The 10,070-nt window shown below is 35.2% G+C and overlaps 2 protein-coding genes across 3 annotated transcripts; both read right to left on the bottom strand.

Annotated features, from left to right (window-relative positions):
• Positions 1–584: 584 nt before the first annotated feature.
• Positions 585–8,616, bottom strand: LOC132068077 (tRNA wybutosine-synthesizing protein 2/3/4-like). 2 transcript variants are annotated; one of them, XM_059461540.1, is made up of 9 exons: positions 7,813–8,616; positions 5,157–5,547; positions 3,233–4,306; positions 3,004–3,133; positions 2,421–2,656; positions 1,919–2,054; positions 1,561–1,637; positions 1,047–1,153; positions 585–961 (listed from the first exon to the last, which is right to left on the bottom strand). In XM_059461540.1, exons 1-9 carry the CDS (start codon positions 8,543–8,545, stop codon positions 855–857), a joined length of 2,991 nt encoding a protein of 996 aa, XP_059317523.1. In that variant the 5' UTR covers positions 8,546–8,616; the 3' UTR covers positions 585–854. The 2 variants fall into 2 exon arrangements, with proteins under 2 accessions (XP_059317523.1, XP_059317524.1); XM_059461541.1 differs by lacking the exon at positions 7,813–8,616 and adding an exon at positions 7,148–7,540.
• On the bottom strand, positions 5,583–6,712 carry LOC132068078 (tRNA wybutosine-synthesizing protein 2/3/4-like). The gene is made up of 2 exons (XM_059461542.1): positions 6,409–6,712; positions 5,583–5,599 (listed from the first exon to the last, which is right to left on the bottom strand). Coding segments are annotated over exons 1-2 (306 nt in total). The 3' UTR covers positions 5,583–5,597.
• Positions 8,617–10,070: the final 1,454 nt, after the last annotated feature.

Below are 10,070 nucleotides of genomic sequence, written 5' to 3'. Positions count from 1 at the left end.
ATAAATGACTCAAATGTTTGTATCACGAATAAGCAAAATGTTGATGCAGTGAACTACATTAATTCCAACATTATAATGGACATGCAATAAGAAGGGATTATCGAGTTTCGATTTATATAAAAATAAAAAATAAAAATAAATATTAATTATCAATTCACCAAACAAAGACATCTCGAGGAAAAAATTATTTATGCCGAGGGGATTTAATTTATTTTCATGATATTTTTTATTGTTTGATCCGATTATCAAAATCTCTTGTACTATTATCTCTTAAATACCATTTGGTTAGTAATTTAGACTGAAAGCTTTTGTAACAATGTCCTGTTTCATAAATTTTCTACTAGACACCTAAGAGTGGAGCATCGCTCAAAATGTTATCCTATTTTATTAAATTAAGGGAACAAAATTATTAAATTGGGTAAGATTTAATCCTTTATAATATTCAACTTTTATGTATACGAACACGAATTTACTTTCTTCATTTTACGGAACCAATCTTCTCATTTACGATCGCAATTTTAGCTTCCCTCATTCCTTATGTTGAGCATAATGATATGAATTGGACTTATTGTATTAGAGTGAAATGCAGCCACAAGAGAATTGGATTATTTTCCTTTTCTTTCTTTAATCACAGAAAGTTTTCCAAACAATACAAAAATCACCCCAAAATGCTATTAAAACTACACACACTTCACATAACATCATTAATATATTTCCCTTCTAATGATCTAAGATGGTGAATCTGGTTCACATTTCAAAGTCCCTATTATAAGCTTAGACTCAACAATGAATTTGGACGGAATCCCTCAGCAACAATTGTTTGCAACCTTCAAATGGGATAGTTGACTCAAAATTTATGTCTGAATCTTTTTGCATCTCACATCTGCAACAAGATGGCGAATATGAGGCGCATACCATTTCACTCTCTCGACGTGTTCTACCGTTACCTCCCAGTGGTGGCCTGATAACAGAAAAAATGCCAATTAGCCATGGCCGAGCAGCAAGAATGTTACATAATCTGTAGTTATAATGTCGGGAAATTATACCTTCGGATCTAGCAATTTCTTGGATTGACTGCGAAACATTGTTTCTCCAGACATTTTCTTCTGAATCTTTGACGTTGCCATGTATGTGCAATATCCCACCCTCGTCTCTGCGTTTCACACATTAGGTTAAGAGATAAAATCGACAAGAGGCTAACAGATCGAAGCTAATGCAAAATCAAAGGTTTAATTTGTGCTATGACAGAATATCTCATGCACCACATTCAACAAAAAGTTTCTCATAATTCCCTAATTTTTGTTCAATTATTACAAAGAGAGAATTTAAGAACTAAAAAAGATAAAGAGGATTTTGCTTGAATTTCATTTGTAAATGGTTGTTTTTTCTCACTTATCGATAGCAAGGTGAGACACGAGAACAGCTAAAAAAATGAGAGAGATGACACAGTATTTCCGTTCCCTTTCTTTCCCAGAGGTCTTAATCTTCTTTATGAATCGATTTATTAACTGAAGGATGAGATTTTAGGCCATATTGACAAAAGTTTCGAGATAAACATACCTTAATGCTCTGACAGCAGTAGCCCAACTACCCTCGCTTGTGGGAATGAGACCGAGACACACTCTATCAGCTACACCCTGCAAGTGAACAAATATCCAGAGCCGAATATTAGCGCAACATAATGGAGTAATAGACAATGAAATACCACTATACATCATAGACAACTTCTACTGCCCATTTAAAGTAATTTCTCTTTGAATGCCCATCCAAAGGATTGGACACAAGAATCAAACTAAGCGAGTCGAGTGTTTTCTTTTTTAAAAATTCAACTGAAAAGACAAGGTAATTGATTACGAATGAATAAATATATTTACAAGCTAAGAAATATAAGGCATTGGTAAAGATTGAAGTTGCATACTTTTGGCGCTGTAATTCGATTATCTCCTTCGAGTAATACACAGCGTTCAGCAACAAGATTAGCTTCAAGGTTACGACGAAGTGCCTCAACCGCGTGGGGGTTCCATTCACAAGCATAAACAAACTTGGCTTTGGCCCTAAGAAAAAAAATTACAAACATAATAAACCTCTGACACGCTATTTAAAATAAGAACAAAGGTAAGATTAGCAACTCTGGAATTAAATTAGGCATTCAGACCAAGCAATGGATTGGTACCAGACCATAACATATCTACTGCCTAACGCAAATCATATACAAGAAAAATTGCCTTGAGATGTGAAAAGTGAATTAAAAGAATATACATAAGGCTTAAATTAACACCATATAGTCAAAGTGAAGGCATAGATTGAAATGGACTTACATAAAGGAAGTGAAAAAGAGATAGAACCAACAACGGAAAAAATAAAGTTTGATAATCCATCATTCACAATAAGACACAATATTCTAAAATAATAAGTATCACCTCACTAGAAACGGTAGCACAAAATATCCAATGCCAGCAAATAAATCTACTATAACTTCGTCTTTGCAGTCAAAGTTGCCCATTCGAAGCTTCTCGGAGAGATTGCCCCATGAAAACATGCACTTTGTAGCATCAAAAGAATAAAGAATTCCATTTTCTCGGTGGTTGACCCAACCATTATCTCCAACAAGAATCTCCAAAGTACTGTCCCTCGTACCAGTTGGTGCAACTCGCCCCTAAAAGAATTAATTACATTCCATTAACAACAAAGGCAACATAATCAATTGAGTAGAAGTGCAATGAATATTACGACTAATGAGTGACATACAATAGGGATCTCAACAAGGTGTCGGCCGTTGGGTCAAATCTTACACCAATAATTAAGTACGCATATTTTTTTAGAGAAGGAAAGTATTCGTAATTTCTTTGTGATTACAATAGGCAGAATTATTTAACTAGATAAGTTAACGGAACTGTATATTAGGGGTACCAAAAGACATGAGTTACTTTTGTCTAAAATGACAGTAACTAAAAGCACGCTCTATAATACCCAAACTATAGTTAAGTTATACATTGTGCTTACTTGTCGAGCAAGGCGATTAGTCCCCAGGGATTTTGCAACTAAAAACCAAAGCTCCTGTCCAATCAACTCCCATGCTGAATCCTTGAAGGAAGTTTGAGGAAGCACAACAATATCACCAAGTCGTTCCCATCTGATGAGAGGAATGATGTTAACTTATCACTTTATATTGAATGCTTAGAAAACAACAATTTTGTTCATTATTATCAGATGAAAAAAAAAAAAATGAAACCTTGAAGGTAACTCCTCTAAAAGTTGCAATGGCAGACCTCGGTCACTTAACAGAGAGGCTACAGCTTCCTTCATCACCTTGAATGGAGAATCTGAAGCTTTTTTAACTTTGATGATTTCATCAGCTAGTATAGTTGCTCCACATTCAATCAGAATGTTCAAGTCTGTCATACAGGAATCTTTTACTTTGAATAAAGAACAAAAGTTCTCTGTGACAGGGAAACAAATATCCTTTCCGTCATCCTGCAAATAGACCTTTCTCCCGAGATCTAACCATCCGAACTTTTTCAACAAATCCTTTGCCATTTTCCCGTCTTTCTTTTTGAGCCTAAGAACCCAATGGGAAGCAACCTCTGAATTCTGATGAAAGCTTCCATTTGTTACTGTTTCCACTGCATGCTGTGGGGAACAAAAGGAAACATTCATTTCTTTCACTGTTTCTTCCTCTTGATTAGTTGCATGCAGATTTTCCTCATGTAAATGTGTGGGACTTTCTATCAGTGATATCAAAGGTAACAGATCTATTTTCACTGGTTCACTGAACTTTGTTCCAAATGCATAACAGGCGGCCCCACCACCAATCATTATTAGGTCGTTATCAACAATATTTGCTGTGCTACGAACAAACAGGTCTTCGCCAATAGAACTGATAGTAATATGTTTCCACCAATGAGATTCCAGATTCAGTAACGATAATCTCTGATTCTGTTTACTAACAGGACAACCCCCAATGATCCCGAGATATTTCTTATAAATAAACACAGAATGGGAAAATTTTGCACCAGGTGGTCTTCCAATCATTTTTTCCTTCTTCCATAGACATGTTTTCACGTCAAAACTATACAGGTCCCTCAGAGGCTTCTGCCCATCATATCCCCCAAATACAAATAATCGGGACCCATATGCTGTCATTGAATGAGAATGACGTGCACATGGTGAATCCCCTTGAACTTTTACTTCGCTCCATTGAAAGTTTTGTGTGTCGAAGACGTATAGCAATGAGTATATTATATCATTGTGAATTCCCCCAAATACATAAATTCTTGAACCTACAGCAGCTGCAGCATGTCTATGCCTGTACTGCACAACAGTAACTGACCGTATTAGAATAAGGGTAAAAAATAAATTATATATAAGAGATTCTAACATAAATTTAAAGAGCACCGATCTCTCAAAGATAATATTTCTGCTGAAAAAGGGACCAGAATTAAATCAAGACCAATTCATATGGCCAAGAAAGTCATGACTAAATGGTATAAATCCTTGCCACCGAATGTAAGAATCTACAAAGAGTATACGTAAGGGTGTCAAATCGGCGGGTTGGGCTGGATTTGGCGCGTCAAAATGGGCTGAGTTAATAAATGGGCGGATCAAAAAAACTTCTAAAAAAAACTTACCCGCCCAACTTGGGCTGAAATGGGTTAAAAAGAGGGTCATAACCCAACCGCCAATCTTACTAAGTTTTGGTTTCTTTAATTGTTCCTTTATAATATTTTAAGTCCTAATAAAACTATTTTTTCCTTTATTATGTCTATATATAACATATCAAGTTAAAAAAAATGTCTTGTTGAAAATATTTTGACAAGGTTTCTTTTAGTCAATTTAGGCTACATATCAGCCCAATTTTTAGATGGGCTAAATTAGGTGAGCTTATAAATGGGCGGGTTATGTTTTCATGGGCTAATTTTTCCACCTCTAAGTATACATAACGAAATAGAATAAGTTGGTACAAACTAATGAACTTCACATTCACCAAACAAGGTATAGGAATATATATATATATATATATATATATATATATATATATATATATATATATATATATATATATATATATATATATATATATAGAGAGAGAGAGAGAGAGAGAGAGCAGAAACACTTCATATAAGTAGCCACTGAAGCAAAAGACGACCAAACATCACCTTGGGGGGAATGGACTACCCGAGCACTCTAACAGCTTCCAATCCTTCTTAGTCACATTGAAAACCCACACATCGTTCAGAATATTTGAAGGGTCAGCTCTTCCTCCAATCACATACATTGAATCTCCAATCATGGATGATGTATGGCCCACACGTGGACATGGGGCATCCAAAACATCAATTGCCTCCATCCTTCCACATTCCAGATCAAGAAGCAATAGATCATTTCTTCGTGCATGCCTTCCCATTCCACCAAAGCCACCAAATATGAGCACCTTCTTGTTATCCACAGAAGAAGCAGAGTGACCCCAGAGGAATAGCCTCTCAATTGATTCACCAGAAATCACCAATTTAACAGTGTCTAGGTTGATATCGGGAGCTACTTCTAATCCTGTCAATTAATTAAATATTAGGACTTGTTGTCACATTCAAGGGTATGTATCCTGCAATCCAACATACATCTTGCGGTCAGAGTACTACCACGCTCATGCATTTGCAGCACTTAACCAAAGTTGTACTGGTAGATTATTAATACACTCAAATATTAAGGGCAACGAGTATATATGCAATGAGGATGTGTGCAAGTGTTTAGCAGGGGTATATGCAGTTTTGTTTGCTTAATTTTAGTTTATTTTGAAGAATCCAAATCAAATACCCATACAATGTAGCCCCCATTTTACACTAGTGCTTTAAGGCAAATGAAGTATTTATTTTGTGATAGAAGAAATGTGGCCCGGACAGGCCACAATAAGCTTTAACTCAAATTGTACTAAGTGGAAGTTCTGCTCTTTCCTTTAATTATAACATCTTGACGAATCAACAAGATGACAAAATCACAAGTATGGTCAATTTCTTCTAATTCTAGTAAGCCACCTTATGACACACTTTCCAATCTTAGGATAAGATTTTGCACTTTCCTTCAATTATTACACGATCACAGCTTACCAAGATGAAAACAGCGACAAAATTCACCAGTATCATCAACTTTTTTCTAATTCTAGTGGACTACTCTATTATGATATGCTTTCCTGCAACAATGCAAGATACTAGATTCACCTACCATAATGTATAAAACAAAGTCTCACATAGTAGATTCACAATCACATGATAATAAAACAACATTATGTGATCCAGGGAATATACATGAAGAATGTCTAGAACACAGAAAGAAAGCTCATACCTATAAACTAAAAAACATAATTGCACTGATATCTGCTGCAGGATCAATTAGTCTGAGATAGAATATAATTACAGGAACAAGAATCATCAAAGTCTCCTCTTTTAGCGTTTCCATTTCCAATAACACCATTAACCAAAGAATTCTTCAACATGGTATCAAAACAAATTGGACCATCATCACATTCCACATTTCCATTATCTAAAAAGTCCCCATTACTAGTCTTCGAACACGAAAATCCATTTTTCAACAACATATCAAGAAGATTATCAGTTCTTACTCTATTAGCCTCCATTTTCTCATTAGCTAACTCAACATTATACTCTACATACTCAGGACCCACCATTAACTTATCACTATCCCCTAATGGCACTTCCATTCATATCAAACATCATATAGCAATAATCACTCTTTTTTATTAGCACTAGTAATACCACTCTACCTAAACCCACGCGAAATCGCTAACGAAATCAAAAATAAAGCTGCTTCTATATCCTTACACTCCACAGCAATAATCAAAGGTTCAAATCTAAACACGAGGGTTTGTAACTAAGTTAACTCGAATAGACCAAAAACACACATTTTAACTAATTGAAGGTTAAATATGCTGAGTCATATATCACAAGGACCAAAAGCAAAATTTACCAATAACTTAGGGGCCAAAAGTGCTATTATCCCCGCAAGAAAACTAGATTCACCTACCATAATGCATAAAACAATGTCTCACTTAGTGGATTCACAAACACATGATAATACAACAATGCTATATGATCTGTGAAACATACATAAAAAATGTCTTATAGAGAATAAATACCGGAACAAGATTCATCAAAGTCTCTTCTTTTAGCATTTCCATCTCCATTAACCAAAGAATTCTGCAACAATTCAGAATCCATGGTATCATCACACTCCACATTTCCATTACCTAAAAACTCTCCATTACTAATCTTCGAACCCGAAAATCCATTTTTCAACAACACATCAAGAAAATAATCAGTTCTTTTTCTATTAACCTCCATTTTCTCATTAGCCAACGCAACAAGATACTTAACATACTCAGGACCCACCATTAACTTATCACTATCCCCTAATGGCACTTCCATTCGTATCGAACATCATATAGCAATAATAGCTCTTTTTTTATTAGCACTAGTAATACCACTCTACCTAAACCCACTCGAAATCGCTAACGAACCCGAAAGTAAAGCTGCTTCTATATCCTTACACTCCACAGAAATAATCAATAAAACAATGTCTCACACAGTATCCTTACACTCCACAGCAATAATCAATAAAACAATGTCTCACACAGTAGATTCACAAACACGTGATAATACAACAACATTATGTGATCCGCCAAATATACATAAACAATGTCTTATAAAGCAAAAAAACAACTCATATCCATAAACTACGCAAGCAAAAATGCACCGAACTCTTATATGGGATCAATTAGGATCTGAGATAGAGAATAATTACCAGAACAAGAATCATCAAAATCTCCACTTTTAGCAATTCCATCTCCGCTAACACCATTAACCAAAGAATTCTCCAACAAGTCAGAATCCATGGTATCACAGTCCACATTCCCATTACTAATCTTCGGACCCGAAAAACCATTTTTCAACAACACATCAAGAAAATTATCAGTTCTTTTTCTATTAGTCTCCATTTTATCATTAGCCAACTCAACAAGATACTCTACATACTCAGGACTAACCATTATCTTGTCACTATCCCCTAAAGGCACTTCCATTCGTATCGAACAACGTATAGCAATAATCACTCTTTTTTTACTAACACTAGTAATCCCACTCTCCCTAAAACCACTCGAAATCGCTAACGAAACCAAAAATGAAGCTGACTCAATATCCTTACACTCAACAGCAATAATCAAAGGCTCAAATCTAAACACAAGTGTATCATTTAACTGAATTGACTTATTTAATGGAAAAAAGAGTGATAAAATTACATGGGGTTGAGTTTTTTCATGAGATATGAACACCCATTGGCCTCCTTTTGATTTTTTTTTGGGTTGTGAGAGAATTGAGATTCTACCAGAACAAGAACTGGTTGTAAAATATGAAGGGTGTGTGTTAATTGTGTTGAGTAATGGGATAATTGGTATGTCTATATTGCCTTTTGGTGATTTGTCTGGTTCAGGTGAATTCATTGAAGATAAAGTTGCTAACTTTCTCTTTTGAAACTCCATTGATGGGGGTTGAGTTCTTGGTCAGTAGGAAAATTAGGGTTTTAGGATCTTGATTTGGGGTTTAGGGGTTATTGGGTTGGTTTTGAATTTGGGCTTGAATGAGTTCTGGATACAATATCATGGTCATCGCACAAGTGGGATGCGGAAAAAAGACAAGTGGGACACACATACACACTTCGCAGGTTTTTTTCGATAAATAACATTTCATTACGTTCGATGTGTCAAAAAATTGCACGGTTTATCCTTCAAATGGGCTGGTCTTTAATATTTGTCCTTTAGCAATTGAACTTATGCCTAGCGGGCATAATCTCTTTAAGGGCATGAGCGTATAGTATGGGATATTATGATTCGAAAATATAAACTTATGCCTCATGAAAAAGTTATTTGGTCTTTAGGGACACAAAAATAGGGGACAAAAGTGCAAATTAATGACCCCATTTCATTATGTTGGATACGTTAGATTTGGGCCTCAATAGAAGTCTGGGCCGTTTACATGTTAAGGGTGACTTATGAAACCTTAATACTAGTACTAGATCTTTTTTTTTTTTGGGCCTACATTTGGGGTTGTCTTTAATTTATGTCCTTCAAATTGGTGGTCTTTAATTTTTGTCCTCTACCTTTGCAAATTCTGCCTTAAATTTGCAAAAGAAGAGGGCAAAAATTAAAGACCACCAATTTGAGAGGCAAAACTTAAAGACCACCCTCAGCGAAGGCCAATCCTGCAAATTGCCCGTACTAGATTGAATAAGAAAAGAGTTCACAAAGTTTGAAGACTAAGGTTTCACAAAGTTTGAAGACTAAGGTAGGTCGTAGAATTAGCGTCCACTGATCATTTTGTCGGTCTTGTTTTGAATAATAATTACTGTCTTGAAATTTTATATCTTAGGCTACTTGTTTATTATTCATGGGGTCACTAATTGATAGCTCCCAAGATAGCTATTATGGCCTCAGAAGCTAGCCAACATCCTTCTAGTGCTTAAGGAGTCTTAAGATATCAATCCAAGATGATCTGAGAGCTCATAATATATCAAAGTGGAAGTACAAGAGGTTATAAGTCGAATTACATTACCATAAGCTTGCATTTTGCAAAAAAAGATGGAAATCAAATCCTTATGCTTTGTTCTTTTTTGTTAGATTGTTAGACTCCAATCAAATGTTATTGAGCTAGATACTCATAGCACTTTTCTCCCATTTGCTTTGCTAAAAGATAATCCCCGTTGTAAATATCTTTCAAATTTTCTTTGGACGTTGTGCATTATTGCAATATTATTATTCTTTGCGATGTACTTCAGACACGATAAAAAATGAATATAAAAGACGGGAAAAAACAAATAAACGAACAACATTGATATATGATGATTTTATATTTTTTTAGTTTTCCATCCGGTGTCTGATATGCGCTTTGGGTCGACTAATTTAGTTTCGTGTAGAAAAATTTCATTCTGAGGGTAAAACGATTCTTAACTAATAAATGAGCATTTACACCCTTTCACAACCTTTGGTGGCGAGTCGTCCATTCTTTGCA

The sequence above is a fragment of the Lycium ferocissimum genome, chromosome 8, assembly GCF_029784015.1.
Source record: "Lycium ferocissimum isolate CSIRO_LF1 chromosome 8, AGI_CSIRO_Lferr_CH_V1, whole genome shotgun sequence".
In the NCBI taxonomy this organism is placed as follows: domain Eukaryota; kingdom Viridiplantae; phylum Streptophyta; class Magnoliopsida; order Solanales; family Solanaceae; genus Lycium; species Lycium ferocissimum.
Note: the sequence above shows the minus strand (reverse complement) of the source record. Positions and strands in the feature narration are given on the sequence as shown.